At 44.8% G+C, this 17,732-nt stretch overlaps 1 protein-coding gene across 1 annotated transcript in view; it reads right to left on the bottom strand.

Annotated features, from left to right (window-relative positions):
• Positions 1–17,732, bottom strand: part of RYR3 (ryanodine receptor 3) — a 265,043-nt gene that overhangs the window by 124,799 nt on the left and 122,512 nt on the right. The window contains exons 28-34 of the mRNA XM_083743873.1: positions 17,331–17,539; positions 16,171–16,349; positions 15,404–15,440; positions 14,275–14,435; positions 12,347–12,512; positions 1,963–2,049; positions 437–663 (exon numbers count right to left, since the gene is read on the bottom strand). Coding sequence (XP_083599999.1) covers positions 437–663; positions 1,963–2,049; positions 12,347–12,512; positions 14,275–14,435; positions 15,404–15,440; positions 16,171–16,349; positions 17,331–17,539 — 1,066 coding nt within the window. The remainder of the gene's footprint in view (positions 1–436; positions 664–1,962; positions 2,050–12,346; positions 12,513–14,274; positions 14,436–15,403; positions 15,441–16,170; positions 16,350–17,330; positions 17,540–17,732) is intronic.

The following is a 17,732-nucleotide window of genomic DNA, read 5'->3' as shown; positions in this document are numbered from 1 at the left end:
CCCAGAAACTAATAGTGTGAATCTGATGTGGCTAGGAAACATGGATTTCCAAACACATTCTGGCACAACTAGTCATGAACCAGTCAAACTTTTATAAGTTTAATGAGAGATTTAACTATAGGAATTAAAAACTAACATAAATCAAATATAACCTACTTGCTCTTAAGGAAACAAAGTACAGTGGTACTTCAGGTTAAGTACTTAATTCGTTCCGGAGGTCCGTTCTTAACCTGAAACTGTTCTTAACCCGAGGTACCACTTTAGCTAATGGGGCCTCCTGCTGCCGCCGCGCTGCTGCTGCACGATTTCTGTTCTCATCCTGAAGCAAAGTTCTTAACCTGAGGTACTATTTCTGGGTTAGCGGAGTCCGTAACATGAAGTGTATGTAACCTGAAGCGTATGTAACCCGAGGTACCACTGTATCTTTTAAATGTACCTGCTTTCTTCAGGAATATGAAGAGCCATCATCTGCAAAGGTTCCAGGCACTGGACCACCCACCCATGGCGGTCACTGACTTTCTCAGCTTCTACTTTCAGGAAACTGCTTGGCATTCTGCTCCACACAACAGGTGTGATAGTTTGAACATCCAGCCGAGGAGGGCACTGGGGAATAGGGTTTCTCTCTTCACTTTTAAAGATTGCTGCTGATAAAGGCATAGTGTTCTAAAAAAACAAACAAAAAAACCCATAAATGGATAATTTTTTTAAAAAAACAGAACTTTGAGTTAACACCTCATGGTATACATATTGAAAGATAGGTAAGTTTACCTAGGAGTCTTTGGTGAAAAAGCTTGTTGAAAGTCCAAGTCAACTGCTTATTGACACTCTCAAAGAATCTTAATAGAATTATGAGAAGGACCTTGCCTTGCAGAAGCCATGCTGGCTCTGCTTGAGCAAGACTTGTTCTTCAATATGCTTGGTTAGTTTATAATAATTTCCACCAGTTTTCTGGGGAAAGATGTTAAGCTAACTAGCCTGTAATTTCCAGTGTCTGCCCCCTCCTGGATCCCTTCTTAAAAATAAAAAATATTTTTTTTAAAAAAAATGGTGTTACATTGGGCTACTTCCCAATCTTCAGGTATGGTAGCTGATCTTAGGGACAAGTTACATATTTTTTTAGAAGATCAGCAATGTCATGTTTGAGTTCTTTGAGAACTCTCGGGTGGATGCCATCTGGAACAGGCAATTTGTCCATTGTCTATTATCTTCCAATGTCAGTCAGACAGGATGATCATTAGCAGCTATACTTGAAATGCAAAAACAAGACAGAAATGTGATAGTCTTCCCTTCCCCAGTGGCGTAGCGTGGGGGGTGCAGGGGGGGCCGGCCGCACCGGGCGCAACATCTGGGGGGGCGCTCGCACTCGCAGCTCTCTGCCCCTACCTGGCTCACTCTCTCTCTCACACTGCAGTACTGGCTGTGTGAATCCGATCTGAGCCGCCGGGTCGCCGCCCACTGTGGAGGGGGTGGGTGCCAGGCTTGCGGTGCGGAGAGAGAGTGAGGGACTATCTGGGGGAGGGACAGTGCAGCGGCCGCCCAGTGCAGTGCTGAGCGCAGGAGAGAACCACAGCAGACCAGACCAGGCAGCAGCAAGAAGAAGCTGGCAGCGGCAGCAGGTTAGGGGTTAGGGGGCGCAAATTACTTGCCTTGCCCCGGTGCTCAAAACCCACGCTACGCCACTGCCCTTCCCTGTTGTATCTAGTATCTGAACTTGTAAGCAGACATGCAGCTCTCTTTAGGTATGCTATCTAATATATGCCCATATATTTCTATTTTATTTTTTACATTTTTGAGGAAACAACGCTTTTTTATACTTCAGGAATCATTTCACTAATAGTTCCAGGGAATGGGAGAGAGAAAAGTGAAATTCTACTAATCGTGTTAACGAAATCATACAGTTGGCATTACAGAATTTACTTTAAAGTCCATAATATCCGTTGATAATAATTTTATTAAAAATACCTTTAATTTACCCAGTTCAAACTGTACAAGGTTTGTGCTCGTAGGCTGTAAAAAAGCTGCTGGAAATAATTTTGTGTTTGGTTCAACCTGAAAAATATATTTATTGCAGTTAAAATGCAGCATGAGCCTATTATCAACTCTCAACAATGATACTGTTGTGCTACAGTTACTAAAGTTGCAATTCTTAGTACACACTTACCTAGAAGTAAGTTCCTTTAATTCAATGGGACTTAATTCAGAGAAAGCATATCAAGAGTCATGCTGTGAAAAAAGGCAGCACAACTTGACAAGCAAACCAATGCTCTTATAAAGGGATGCAATTACTGAAAAGAACAAACTGGAACAGGAAGAAATGTTTCGTTTTGGGGGTTACATTGCTCATGTTAAACTGAAGAGTTTGCTCCAAAGCAAAACATGGGAAAATGAACTTGCTCACACATACTCATTCACAGAGAGATAAGAGTAAACACCTGTGATGGGATAATGAGCTGCTTGTGCGTAAAAGCTTGATCCCGCTGGGGTTTGGCCGGTCATCCAAACCCAGGCACTAACGGAGCCCCCAAAAGCATGACTCCGTCAGTCGCTGGTAGAATCTGACAGTGGGCGTCTACGGAACTTACGCCAACATAAAAGCTGTTTGACGGACATGCGCTTTCGTGACTCTCTGCGTGACAGTTTCCGGCGAAGGGAGGGAATTCCTAAAGGGGGTCTAGTTACCTCTTCACTATTCTCACTAGAAGCGTCTGAGAGCCTCCCCTCCGCTGTAACTCCTGCACTCCCCCTGCTGGTTCCTGCTTCTGCTGCAGAGTCTCTCCTACTCTGCTGGAGCCTGTCCAGCACCTCTAACTCCGATGGCAGTTCCCTGACATCCACCTCCCCCCCAGGCCCCCCTTCACCCCCTCCCGCCTCCTCTCCCACTGGCGGTGAGGGCGGAAAGCCCCTGAAAGAGCAATCCTCGTCATCAGAGGATTCAAACACTTCTAGCCACGGCGTCCCGTCTCTCTCCCCGTCTTCTTCTTCTTCGTCGGAGGCAGCTTCCTCACCCACCCCTGACTCTGGGAACCCTTCAAACTCTCCCTCCTCATCGGTGGTCCCAAAGTGTTCCCTTCTAAATCGTGCCACGGGTTGCGGTTTTCTTGGGAAACGCTGATGAAATGTTTCTATTAAGATCTCGTCATTCACTACCTCTGCTGGCACCCAAGTGTTTTCCGACTCTACTCCCCCCTCCCATTCTACCAGATATTCCACCTGATTCCCCTTCCACCTGGAATCAATGATTCCTGCCACGTTCATGTCGCGCTCTCTCTCTTCTATCACGAGCGTTTGGGTGGCCTCTCTCTCACGCTCCCCCCACTCACGTCCCTCTCGGTACGGCGACAGTAATGACCTGTGAAATACTGGGTGTAATTTCATGTGACTGGGCAGTCTGAGTTTGAATGCTACTGGGTTGACCTGCTGTATGACCTCAAAGGGTCCCAATTTCTTGGGTCTCAATTTCTTACTCCCACCCTTGAACGGTAGTCCTTGGGTGGACAACCACACTCGGTCTCCCACCCTTATGATTTCACCTTCCCTCCTATTTCTGTCTGCTTGCTTCTTATATTCTTCCTTGGCTCTCTCTAAGTTAAGTTGAAGCTGACGGTGGATCGCTTCCATCTCTTCAAAAAAATGTTCCGCTGCCGGCACGCTCCACCTCTCCCCCCCCTCTCCTGGGAATGCCCGGGGATGGCACCCATAGTTTGCCAGGAAAGGACTCATCCCTGTGGACACATTCTCCGCGTTGTTGTAGGCAAATTCGGCCAGCGGTAGCTTATCTACCCAATCATTTTCTCTGTCCTTTACATAACACCTCAGGTATTGTTGCAAAATGCCGTTTGCCCTTTCCGCTTGCCCATTAGTTTCTGGGTGTCGGGCAGTGGAGAAATTGAGTTCTACTTGCAGTAAGCTCATAAGTTTCCTCCAGAACCTGGAAGTAAATTGTTTGCCTCTGTCACTGACCACCCTCAAGGGGGCGCCATGCAACCTGAAAATATGCTCTACAAACAACTTGGCGGTCTCCTCCGCTGTAACCGCATGTGAACAGGCTATAAAATGACACATTTTGGTTAATAGATCTACCACCACCATGACAGCTGTTTTGCCTTTGGATTTTGGCAGGTCCGTCATAAAATCTATGGATACTGCCTCCCAAGGCCTTTCTGGCGTGGGTAAGGGTTGTAATAGCCCCGCTGGCGCCACCCTCTCTCCTTTTGCTCGCTGACACCTGTCGCAACCCCTAACATATTCCCGCACGTCCTCCCTCACCTTGGGCCACCAAAACTCCCTGGTAACCAACCACATGGTTTTGTGCTGTCCAAAATGTCCCGCTGTGGGGCTGTCATGCAACTGCTTGAGTACTCTGCCCCTCAGTTCCCCATCTGGTATGTACAGTGCCCCTTTGTAATACAACGCCCCGTTCTTTTCTTCAAATCCCCCTGTGTTCTCTTCTGTCCTCCTGAGTTCTCTGAGTTTCTCTTGGGCGTATTCATCGTTCTCCGTACCTTCCATCAGTTCCCTTTGCCCCACCAATGCCGCCCCACACACCCAGCGGTCTTCGGAGATTACATGCCTTGCCTCAGGCGCTCCCTCCCCCTCTAAGTACTCAGGTTTCCTGGAAAGGGCATCCGCTCTCACGTTCTCTGAACCTGGCACGTAACGAATCTCAAAGTGGAATTTGGAGAACTCCTGGGCCCATCGCACTTGTCTCTGGTTCAGGACACGGGCTGTTCTCCAATATTCCAGATTTTTGTGGTCAGTTCGGACTTGAACCTTGTGTTGCGCCCCAATCAGCAAGTGCCGCCATTTCCGGAATGCTTCATGAATGGCGAGCAGTTCTCTGTCGTACACTGTGTAGTTCCTCTCGGATTTGTTCAATTTCCGCGAAAAGAATGCACACGGTCTCCATTCCGACGTATCCTTTCCCGGCTGGAGAAGCACGGCCCCCACTGCTCGGTCTGACGCGTCAGTCTCCACTCTCATTGGTTGTTGTAGATCCACGTGCAGAAGCTGTTCTTCCGACGCAAACGCCTGCTTTAGGCGTTCGAACGCCCGCTGCGCTTCTTCCGTCCAAACAAATTTCTTTTTGCTACTAAGACAATCTGTGATGGGCGCGGTCAAATGGGCAAAGTTTTTGATGAACTTCCTATAGAAGTTTCCGAACCCCAGGAACCTTTGCACGTCCTTCTTGGTCTTTGGTGTTTTCCATTCCAGTACCGCTTGAACCTTGCTGGGATCCATGGCCAATCCCTTGTCAGACAACCGGTACCCCAGGAATTCCACCTCCCTAGTATGAAACTGACACTTCTCCAGTTTCACCCACAGCCGGTTTTCTCGCAGTTTGCTCAGTACCTCTCTTACATCTCGCACATGCTGCTCCTCATTCTCTGAGTACACCAGGACGTCATCTAAGAACGCTACGCAGTTCTTGTAGAGCAATGGCCCCAGGACGTGATTCATGAATGATTGAAAACAGGCGGAGCCTCCTTGTAATCCGAAAGGCATAACGAGGTACTCAAACGCCCCCAAGGGGGTGAACATAGTGGTCTTCCACTCATCCCCCTTCCTCACACGTATCAAGTTATATGCCCCCCTAAGGTCCAGCTTGGTAAAAATCTTCCCTTTTCTCACCTGTGTCAGAATGTCATCAATTCTAGGCATAGGGAAAGTCACTGGTTCTGACACTGCATTCAGGGACCTGAAATCACACACAAGTCTGGGCTTGCCCGTGTTTTTTTTGTCCACAAAGAACACTGGACTGCCCCCCACCGCTCGTGACTCTCTGATGAAACCTCTCTTGAGATTCTTGTCAATGAACTCCCTTAACTCCTGCATCTCACTGTCTGACATTGCATACAGCTTCCCCACTGGCAATTGTGCTCCTGGGAGTAAGGTAATTTGACAGTCAAAGGGTCTGTGCGGGGGCAATTTATCCGCTTCCTTTTCGCTGAATACGTCAATCAAGTCAGCGTATTGTGGTGGCACCTTCCCCTTGTCCATCACTTCCACCCCTGCTAGAGTGGCCCTGCTGCCTGCCTGGGCCTCTCCCTCCTTGCAGGGTTCTAGGCAATGTGCTGATCCAAAGGAAACCACGCGCTGATGCCAGCCTACTAGCGGATCATGTAGTGCCAGCCAGCTCATTCCCAAGATAATAGGGGCTCCTCCCAGGGTGGCTACGTTAAACGCTATCAGTTCTGTGTGCCGTGCCACCCTCATTATCATTGGTACAGTCTGTTGGCTCACTTCTCCTCCCAACAGCTCCCTCCCATCAATCGTGGTAACCTGCAAAGGCTTACTTAATGGGATAGTCTGTATCTGGTGCTCAGCTGCAAACTCCTTACTCATGGAATTACATGAGCTACCTGAGTCCAATAGCGCTCTTATCTTTAGTGGGTGTCCGTTTGCCAGTTCCAGCAACACCTCTATCACAAGTGCTGGTCTTGGGGGTTCCGGCGTGGGCACGTTCACTACTCCCTGGCCTGGCTGCTGTGCCCCGATGTTGGCAACCAGGCGTTGGCTTTTACTTGCTCCTTCATTTCATCCTCCTCCTTCCCCCCAACAGTTCCTGCCATCCCTTGCCATTCCTTCCTTTGCGGACAGACTCTGGCAAAGTGACCTGGCTGTTGGCAGAGATAGCATCTCTTGCCGCTCTTTCCCTCCTTCTTCCGCCCTTCACTGGTGTTTGAAACTGTGCGCGCGCGCGCTGCTCCAAGTTCCATCGGCTCTGCTGGCGGGAAAGGCTGCTCCGGAATCTCTGGAATGCGGAAGTCCTTCCAACGTTCCCCCTTTCCTTCCCGCTTTTCCAAAGCTCTAGCCTCCTGGCGTGCTCCTATGGACAGCGCTGATTTAGTCAGCTGGTCCATAGACTCCGCCCTAGGCGCCCGGGAAAGTTCATCTTTCACTGCCGGAGAGAGACCTTCTTCAAATAGCATTTGAATAGGTTCACTAGCAAGGTTCCACCCCAGTCTATGAATCAGCATGGTGAACTCAGTCCAGTACTCACGTACAGATCGGCTCCCCTGTTTACAAGCCATCAACTCCCTGCGCACCATCCCCTGCTCAATCTCGCTGGAAAACATCAAGTCCATGGCGCGAAAAAACTTCATTGTGTCCTTTAAGATTTCATTATTGGCTGCCATCAGGGGGCGAACCCAGTCCCTCGCCCCTCCCTCTAGATGGCCAATCACGTACGCCACTCTAGAGTTCTCATCGGGGAAGTCATCAAACAGTAGATTGAGAGCATATTGCATCTCTGTTCTAAAGGCTTGATAGTTCCTGGGATTCCCCCCAAATTTCTGCACCAATCCAGGCACCCTTCTGGCAAGTGGGGTGGTTTTCCCCTTATCTGCATCTTGAGCCCTCCTCTCCTCCAGCCTCGCCGTTTGCAGTGCGAGCTGGACCTCCAACGCCCTGTACCTTTCTTCCAGGCTTGGATCTGCTCCAGCTCCAGCTGCCCCGGTTCCTGCTGGTTCACTCATGATGCCCTCTGCTTGCACAAACAGCTTTCGGAGACTGTCAGATTGCTGTGATGGGATAATGAGCTGCTTGTGCGTAAAAGCTTGATCCCGCTGGGGTTTGGCCGGTCATCCAAACCCAGGCACTAACGGAGCCCCCAAAAGCATGACTCCGTCAGTCGCTGGTAGAATCTGACAGTGGGCGTCTACGGAACTTACGCCAACATAAAAGCTGTTTGACGGACATGCGCTTTCGTGACTCTCTGCGTGACAGTTTCCGGCGAAGGGAGGGAATTCCTAAAGGGGGTCTAGTTACCTCTTCACTATTCTCACTAGAAGCGTCTGAGAGCCTCCCCTCCGCTGTAACTCCTGCACTCCCCCTGCTGGTTCCTGCTTCTGCTGCAGAGTCTCTCCTACTCTGCTGGAGCCTGTCCAGCACCTCTAACTCCGATGGCAGTTCCCTGACAACACCCTATATTTCTAAGACGTAAACCGGGGTAGTCAACCTTTTTATACCTACCGCCCACTGATGCATCTTTCTTGATGGTAAACTTTCCTTAGCTCCCACCAGTGCTCGATGGAAGGAGCACACTTGTGCCATAGAACCACCTACCGCCCACCTAGAATCCTGAAACGCCCACTAGTAGGCGGTAGGGACCAGGTTGACAACCCCTGGTATAAACAAACCTAGATTCATTTATATAATTGCACACATCTGCCTGCAAAATTGGGTACCCACCCAACACAGAGACATAGGTTTCTTCCTACTGGGGAAATAGGAGGTTCAGAGAAGTGGTTTCAGTTGAGAAAACAGCACAGAGACAAGAGTTAAACCACCTTCCCATATACTAAGATACTGAAATCCCTCCTTCTATACCTTCATATCCCATTTAAAAAAAACTGTGGTGGATCCAATAGCAGATCTATAATCTCATCTAACTTTGTCCAAGAGCCCTGATTGCAACGTCCTGCTCTACTGCAATGTACGGCACAGGGAACAGGGGTACTAAAGAAGCATGTGGTGAATGCTTCAGTATACAGTACACTGAAAACTCTAGAATATTTTATGATGATGATGATGATGATGATGATGATGATAACAACTTATTATTTATACCCCGCCCATCTGGCTGGGCCTCCCCAGCCACTCTGGGAGGCTTCCAAAAAAATATTAAAATACTGTGATACATCAAACATTAAAAGCTTCCCTAAATAGGGCTGCCTTCAGATGTCTTCTAAAAGTCTGGTAGTTGTTCTCTTTGACATCTGGTGGGAGGGCATTCCACAGGGAAGGTGCCACTACCGAGAAGGCCCTCTGCCTGGTTCCCTGTAACTTGGCTTCTCGCAGTGAGGGAACCGCCAGAAGGCCCTCGGTGCTGGACCTCAGTGTCCGGGTAGAACAATGGGGGGAGGAGACGCTCCTTCAGATAGACTGGACCAAGGCCGTTTAGGGCTTTAAAGGTCAGCACCAACACTTTGAATTGTGCTCGGAAACGTACTGGAAGCCAATGTAGGTCTTTCAAGACCGGTGTTATGTGGTCTCTGCAGCCGCTCCCAGTCACGAGTCTAGCTGCCGCGTTCTGGATTAGTTGTAGTTTCCAGGTCACCTTCAAAGGTAGCCCCACGTAGAGCGCATTGTAGTAATCCAAGCGGGATTACTTGCATTGCATGTTATAGAACATTGACAAGCAGCTTAAACTTCCTTTTAAATTGTGTGTACTGTACATACCGCACACTGCAGCAACTTTTTAAATATATATTTCTATTTCTCCTGCTTACAAATATTTCAAAGCAGCTACTAGCAGCAATGAAATTAAGCAAAACAAATGTAGCAGATAAAAATAATTAACAATGAACTAGTGAGTAAAATGCTTCAAAATAGTGAACCATTTGAAAGGTGGACCAAATATTTTTAAAAATAATAATAATAATAATAAAATGCCATTAAAACACCAAAGAGAATCACCTAGTGCCTAAAAAACAGTAATAATGGCACGTAGTGAACAGGCTACAGCAGGAGTTCCACAATTTGTGCACTTATGCTGAAAAGGCCTACCCTCTGATAGCTTTTGCCTAACCTCAGAAAGGATTCAGAATATGGCCTCCGACAAATATATCTAGCAATGGGGAGGAAGAGGGCATTCCTAGTCAATCTGCTAAAGGTTTTTTAAAAGACCAAAGAACAACAGCCTCAATTAAACTGAGAAACAAGCTGCTAGCTAATGAAATTATTTTAATACTGGCACAATATGCTCAACTACCAATGCTTTTTTCCTGGGTTTACTCAAGGGAACACAGTACTGGCAACTTTTCCGCCCAAATGTTAAAAGTGTGGCACTTACTATAACAACTACACGGTGAGTACAGGCACCATTTTTTTTCTATAAAAGAGCACTGCTCATGACACTCGACCACTGTTAGCAGCTTGAACAATGTACTGTATTTTAATCAGCCAAGAAGGGCAAGGGTCCAGATGGCATGTGTTTGCTGCATTCCTGCGAGCACCTTGTCCATGTCATCAAGCCATATCAACTGAAACTGATCCCACAGAACAGCACTGTACACCTCAGACGGATTTGCACTCTAAGCAGCGTCATCTCAACAGAGATGAGTGATTTTATCTTCAAAACGTCTTGTAAAAAGAGTCACAGTGGGGCCCTAAGGGGTTGTGAGGAAGACAGTTCCTCACGGCCCACACTGCCACGCAATAGGCAAAATTATGTACTCTAATGTGTGTTTCATCTCTGCACAATCAAAACTACTGGAAGATCAGGTTTCTAAATGACTCAGCGGTGGATCCATAAAGTATGTTGCATCTTGTATAGCCATTTTGAGACAAGTGGAATTTTCTGGAAAATAAACTGATACCTGGTAGAAAGCTCCCACTTCTTTTCCATTAGCCAACTGAACAAGGCGTCCGGTTTCTACATCAACTGAGTCTGATGTTCACCTTCCAAGTCATGCAGGGTCATGACAGAGATTAGTGCAATTGCCCCTGTTTCTCCATTCTCACAGGTGACATCAAGACACAAAGAGAATGTCTGGATACGGCTGCACTAGGTCTAGGAGTAATGTGGCATCAGCAGGAATGGGAGTTCACTAATGGTAATAAAATATTTCTAAATGATGATTTTTTCCTATTTTTAAAAATAATCTATCTACTCTCTTATATTGTGCTCAAGAACTGAATTAAATGATTTCATATTCATTTCTCTTTCCAATTGGAACCTCTTTATTTCAGCATACAAGATAAATGTAGAGTTAATGTACAAATCTTTTGTCTCCATAAAGATCATACAATAACCTTTGCCTTCCCTAACTGGTTTCATGCCATGTTTATTCTATATCCATCACACACTGCACTAAATAAAGAATTGTTAATTGCATACCCAGCTTTCCTATGACACTCCTGATTGGAGTAGAAAAAGGTGTCACTGGGAGAATCATCATAACTTCACTTGAAGATGACAGCCTTTGTCTCATACACGGAGAGAAGGAATTTCAGCAAAAATAGCTTGGATTTTAAGTACAGGCTTGATATAAGCTGACGTCTATTGTGACTAGCATGGTGATGAATTTTTATTCTTAGGCATGCATCTATGCACATTTGGTATACTATACTATAAGACCCAGACAGAAATCATGAGTGATGATTTAGTGAGGCAATTTCATTTGTAATCTCATAATGCCATGGCTGCAGCCACTTTTCCAAGTGAGTCCTGAGATGGGGGGGGGGGGGGCACAACAATACTACATGGTGTGGAATATGCCCAGACCTATTGCATAACATATCTTAGTATCACTTGTTCTTTCATTATGCATGTATTTATAGACTATTTATATGTGCAACTGCCTTTATATGTGCACACCTCCCAGTGACAGTGGCACTGCAAATAGAATGGTAAAGTAAAGGACCCCTGGATGGTTAAGTCCAGTCAAAGGCAACTATGGGGTTGTGGCAGTCATCTCGCTTTCAGGCCGAGGGAGCCAGCGTTTTTTCACAGACAGCTTTCCGAGTCATGTGGTCAGCATGACTGAACCGCTTCTGGTGCAACCGGACACCGTGATGGAAACCAGAGCACACGGAAATGCTGTTTACCTTCCCACCGCGGCGGTACCTATTTATCTACTTGCACTGGCGTACTTTTGAACTGCTAGGTTGGCAGGAGCTGGGACAGAGCATTGGAAGCTCACCCTGTTGCAGGGATTTGAACCGCTGACCTTCTCATCAGCAAGCCCAAGGGGCTCAGTGGTTTAGACCGCAGTGCCACCCACATCCCTAATGGGATGACATAGCAGCAGCAAGATTGGGGGAGCTTCTAGAACATCATTATCAACCTAGAGCTCTCCCAACCTTGCTACTACCTCCCTGATTCCCATCCTAATAAGCAGAGTACTACCACTGGAAATACACCGCTGCCTCCGCCCCCTAATGAACCACCACTAGGTCTATGCCAAGTAAGAACATAGTAATAGTCCTGATGGATCAGGCCAGTGGCCTAGGTAGTCTAGCATCCTGTTCTAGCAGTGGTCTACCAAATGCCTATGGGAAGCCCAAAAGCAGGATCTGAGTGCAACTGTGTTCTCCCCTCCTGTGGTTTTCCAGTATCTGGTATTCAGAAGCATCACTGCCTCTGAAAATGGAGTTACAACATAGCCACCAGGACTAGTAGCCTACCTATGCTTGCACAAAATTGAGTGTGTACAGTATAAGAATATTTGGTTCAGGGCCCATAGTATATTTTCAAAACCTATATACTCATACAGTAACACAAACACCAATCAGCCGTCACACATTATCAGCAGTATTTCAGTAAAACATGTTTCATATTTTACAGTCACTTTGAAATAAAGAGGATGATGATGACAATGATTTTGGTAAAATATATTGATACCTGGTAGAAAGTTCCCAGTTCTTTTCCATTGGCTGTGAATGACAACATTCCAGTAGCCAACTCAACAAGGCATCCGATTTCTAAATCAACGTTACCACGACCAGATCTTTGTGAATTAACAGATGTTTCTCCTCCCCAGACCAGGTAGCAATTGCTACGTTTTACACTGAAAAAAACAAAACAAATTATTCATCAGGACAAGTAGTGGTTAAACAGAGTGAAGATGCAGATTTTGTTGGGGGTTTTGGGGGGTTTTTTTGAAGCTTTAGTTTGCTCCATCCTATGGGTTGTACTATAACAGTAAAACATGCAACAAAGGAACTAACTATGGATTAAAAATCCATTTCCTTGTGATAGTTTAAGTCTGGTCACCAAATTCCAGCCAGCCCAGCCCAGTTAAGTATTTGAAGAGTCTCCAGCTGAAGTGAGTTCTATAGGTGCAGAAAGCCACATTTGCCAAAGTACACGGCATAGTAAGAAAGGTGTTTATGGTAAACCTACATGATCACAGTAAGACATAAAGTACTCCTAATCCAAGCCATTTAGGGCTTTAGAGTTTAAAACCAGCATTTTGAAGTGTGGCGGTAACAATTGTGAGCCATTGTTAACACTGAAGTGCTGGTGTAAGATACCTGCGGTAATCAAATCCACAAATATTATATCTGATATAACATCCCTGTTGGTGCAACAGAAATACAGGAACACCATCCCCAAAGCTGTAAAACTGGAGACCCTTCATGGGAGAAAGCAACTGGGGGAGGGGGAGGGGGAGGGAAGGGAAGGAAAGGGAAATAGGATATGCAAAGAGAAAACACAATTTTCACCTTGTAACCTGTAGCTTGAGCCTAAGCAAGCAGAGAGGCAGCAAAACCCAGGTCAGATGGGAAGAACAGGGACAGCATATTGATATCATTGAACTCCATTTCTATACATGGCCTAACCCAGCTCTATCAGACCCATAAGGGACACCCTGTATCTTTGGGCTTAATCACACTTTTGCTTGTTCTTCAATTTCTAGGTGTGAGTCCGAGTGGGGTTTTCTCCCCCCCCCCCCCCCACTTTCCCTGGGAAAACCTGCAGTTTACAGCTGAATCAGAATAAACAAGTAGGTTTTCTGTGGGCTGACATTTGTTCCAACTCAGCAGTAAACCAGAGGTGGATTAAGGGAAGGATGTCCAGTTTTCCTGCCCTGGGCACAGAGCCAAGAGGAAGCCACAGGAAGTGCTGCAGCCATGACAAACAACAGAATGTGAGAAGCACTGTACAGAGCGCCACTGAAAGGTTGAAGCAGCGGGGCAAAAGAAAACCCTCTCAGACCTGTGCATAGAAATCATGGGACAAATGCAAGAAATTGCAGTGTGGATGAGCCCTTGGATAAATGGTGGCTTATAGCCAAACATAAGGATGCATGTTAAGTGCAAGCTTTGCATTTAAAACTAACTTTAAGTCAGTAGTCACTTGCAAGGATCACCTGAAAGGTTCATTTAAATCTTACTTTTCTAATTAGCAGTACAATGAAACCTGAAAAAAAATCTTTCCCCCCCTGTCACTCAGCTGTTTGCATATTACTTATTGAAAAGTTAACAACATATTTTTTAAAATATAAGTCTAACATTTGAACTCTACTTTTTTACTTGTGAAGTCTGCATCAAAATTATCATCACAGTTAAAGCCACAGGACACATAATTTCAAGGAATTGTAGGTGAGGAAGTGACACAGAGTCCTATAAATGTTACTGTTAACTGTATCTAATATTAGTAAATGATGGCATTAAGTACTTGCACAAAGCATATCCTCAAGTTCAAATGTTATGAATAAAATCAAACCAATTTCATTTTGGGGTTATAAAAAATAAAAGTCCTTTCCAACTATTGATAAAATTAATTGAGACATAGGTTAATCAACAGGTAATTTCTAAGAGTCACACCTTTCATGAACTCTTCCTCTTTCATCTCCCAAAGTAACCGTTACTGTGCAGTTCTTATTTAAGTCAAAATGTTCACTGTAAAAGTGGTAATCAGGTGTTACCCAGCCAATCCAGACAACAGATGGGTCTTGGCCCGCAAAGATCCGCACTGAGTAGTAATACTGAAAAAAACATAGCAAGCGGAAATATTTAAATAAATATATTTAAATGAAAACAAGCACAAAAACCTTCTAACAGAAAACTGCATCCCGTGTACTAAAAAGAAATAATTAATAGAAGCAATATGCGTGGCTTGAACAAAACCAGTTGTGCTTTATTTTTTCCTGAATAAATGTTCAAAGCATTCCGCACTGACATGTGGTTCAATTTTCACTGAGCTTATCTGGGCCTAACTACTAATTACTGACGCAGGTGGCACTGTGGTCTAAACCACTGAGCCCCTTGGGCTTGCCAATCGGAAAGTCGGCGGTTCGAATCCCTGCAGCGAGATGAGCTCCCGTTGCTCTGTCCCAGCTGCTGCCAACCTACCAGTTTGAAAGCACACCAGTGCAAGTAGATAAATAGGTACTGTTGCGATGCGAAGGTAAACTGCGTTTCCGTGCACTCTGGTTTCTCTTACGGTGTCCCGTTGCACCAGAAGTGGTTTAGTCATGCTGGCCACATGACCCAGAAAGCTGTCTGTGGACAAACACCGGCTTCCTTGGCCTCAGAGCTAGATGAGAACCACACCCCATAGTCGCCTTTGACTGGACTTAACCATCCAGGGGTCCTTTACCTTTACCTATTGAATTCGAATTGAAATTGTATTCCATCCTTCAACCCAAAGATTACAGACAATCCAGCAGCGATTCAATCCTAAGAAGAAGCCAGTACATGTTGGGAAGGACTGGGACTTGGAGGATCAATGGGGGCTTACTGAGTGAGCAGGGGTTTGGGAATGGCAGAGGGATCAGACTCCATGATATCCCAATGACCATCAACCTGGATTGGCTCACATTGACTCAAATTCTTTCCCAATTTTAGGAGAAACAGTGTGACTTAATCTGAACCAATTCATCTGAACCTGGGGGAGCTAGCCCACTTCTAAAAACAGAAACAACAACAACCACAACCATGGTTATATACTTACCGTTGTGGCATGAACAGGTATCTCCTGGTTCTGTTTTCTGAAAATAAAGTATAATTATCAGTCATTTAAATACATAAAACAGGAACTAAGATAGCTCGATCAGTAGAGTATGGGACTCAATCTCAGGGTCTGGGTTTTGCCTATGTTGGGCAAAAGATTCCTGCATTTTTTTGCATGAGGTTGGACTAGATGACATTCATTGTACCTTCCAACTCTACAATTCTATCATTCTATGAGAGAATAACACTGAAAAAATGATGAAGGGAACCTTTGATGGATTGCTTGCTATCTGGAAAATATGAACTTTGGCACTTTGTTCATAGTATGAAATCTGTGCTAGATAGAACCATGAAGGGAAAATTATGCATGAATTCTGTCAGTTAAAAGAGGACATAGGATCAGAAATTCCTTCTGCGCCTCAACTGCTTCAAATAAAAATAGGTATATGCTAAAGAGAAGGACTTGCAGCAGCATATAAATTTAAAAAGGCAGTGTGACTACAATATTTTGAATCAGAATACATCCCAGTAGATTGCATTTCAGCTGAAGTCTGTCATGCTCACTACCCCTGAATAATCAAAGCCATTTAACTACAGGATAGATAAATTTCTTGTTTATAGACTAAGGATTAGGGTACCATAAAACCCAAAGCCACAAAACTGTACAGAGTAAGTAGAAATCATTTTTAAATCCATGGACTCAAAAAAGAAAAGAAAGCGGTTTTAAAACAAAGTTAAGCCTAGAGGAAAATCAAACTTATATCTAACCTTTTTTGGAAACTATCAATCAGTTCCAAACCAGTACTGTAGTTAAAAGATGAGTGGAATTCAATTGGCATGCTCAAGCGACAATATATCATGTCTGCATTACTATTCTGTGTTCCAAATGTCTTATGGGTAACTTTTAAGCGAGGAGGACTGTCAATGTTCCCATCAATTCTTGTTACCTGCAGTCAAAGGTTATTAACAATTTTCTTATGAAACAAAAAAGGAGCAGTTACACACACACACACACAGAGAGAGAGAGAGAGAGAGAGAGAGAGAGAGAGAGAGAGAGTTTGACAGAGTAGCAAGTTTTTAAGATGCACAGAATACGTCTTCAGATGTCCTACCTCAAAAACAGTTTTGTACAAACCAAAGTTCTCAAGCATTAACACAGCAAGGCTGCAGTCTTATACCCACTTACCCAAACTCAGTGGGACTTCTGAATACACATGTATTGTCTGTTTAAACATGTTCAAATTTGATTATAAAAAGGGTCCTTTGAAATGTATCTGTATACAGAATGTAAACTAATCACTGGGTGTCTCATCAAACCATCTGCTTAAAAAAAAAAAGACTAATTGAATGGGATAGTGAAACATAGTAACAACAATATCACTTCTATCTTGCACACAGTTAGTGTTAAATACATCTTAATAGCAGGTTGTAATTGTGTCTGGGAATAAATTATTGAAATACAACCATTTTAGTTTATCTAAAAGGAGAAGTAATGCAGATAAAAGGAAGTGAAAGTGAAGGGATTAACGTGAAAGCCTATGGGAACTGTCAGTGATATATATTCACAATAAGGCAATGTAGAAATAGCCTCCCTCACTGTGAGAAGTGAAGTTACAGGGAATCAGGCAGAGGGCCTTCTCGGCAGTGGCACCTGCCCTGTGGAATGCCCTCCCATCAGATGTCAAGGAAATAAACAACTATCTGACTTTTCAAAGACATCTGGGCAGCCCTGTATCTGGAAGTTTTTAATGTTTGACATTTTACTATGTTTTTAATATGTTCTGTAAGCTGCCAGAATGGCTGGGGAAATCCAGCCAGATGGGCGGGATATAAATAATAAAATTATTATTATTACTTCTGCAGTGTAATTCTTAGCGACCAAAAGTATAAGGGAACATGCCATGTCTCTTCTGACTATGCAGCATTACCTCAATATGAGGGTGGTCTTTTGGTACATTGACAAATGTTGGTAAACGTTTGCTGAACCACATAGCAACATCTCTGTTCATGTTGACAGCAAAAGGTTCAAAGCCTTCCTGTAGACCACACATTGTATAATACTTAAAGGTGCTGGCATCTCTCCCAAAATTCATCCGTCCAATCTGAGACAGACCCAATGAGCATATGGGGACAAAGCCTGAATCAAACATGAAACATGAATATGGAGTTAGAGAAATATATACATAGAAAACCCCAGAGCTGATTATTCTAACCATAGGCTTACTATACTCTCAGTGCAATCTCTTTTGGTTAAAGAGATGAATTTATTTATTCCTGAGTAAATTTGTACCCAGTTCATTAGAAATGGTAGCGAAGAATTTACGGCAGCC

Source organism: Podarcis gaigeae (assembly GCF_964106915.1).
Source record: "Podarcis gaigeae genome assembly, chromosome: 1".
In the NCBI taxonomy this organism is placed as follows: domain Eukaryota; kingdom Metazoa; phylum Chordata; class Lepidosauria; order Squamata; family Lacertidae; genus Podarcis; species Podarcis gaigeae.
The sequence above is the reverse complement of the archived record's forward strand: the minus strand, read 5'-3'. Positions and strand labels throughout refer to the sequence as shown.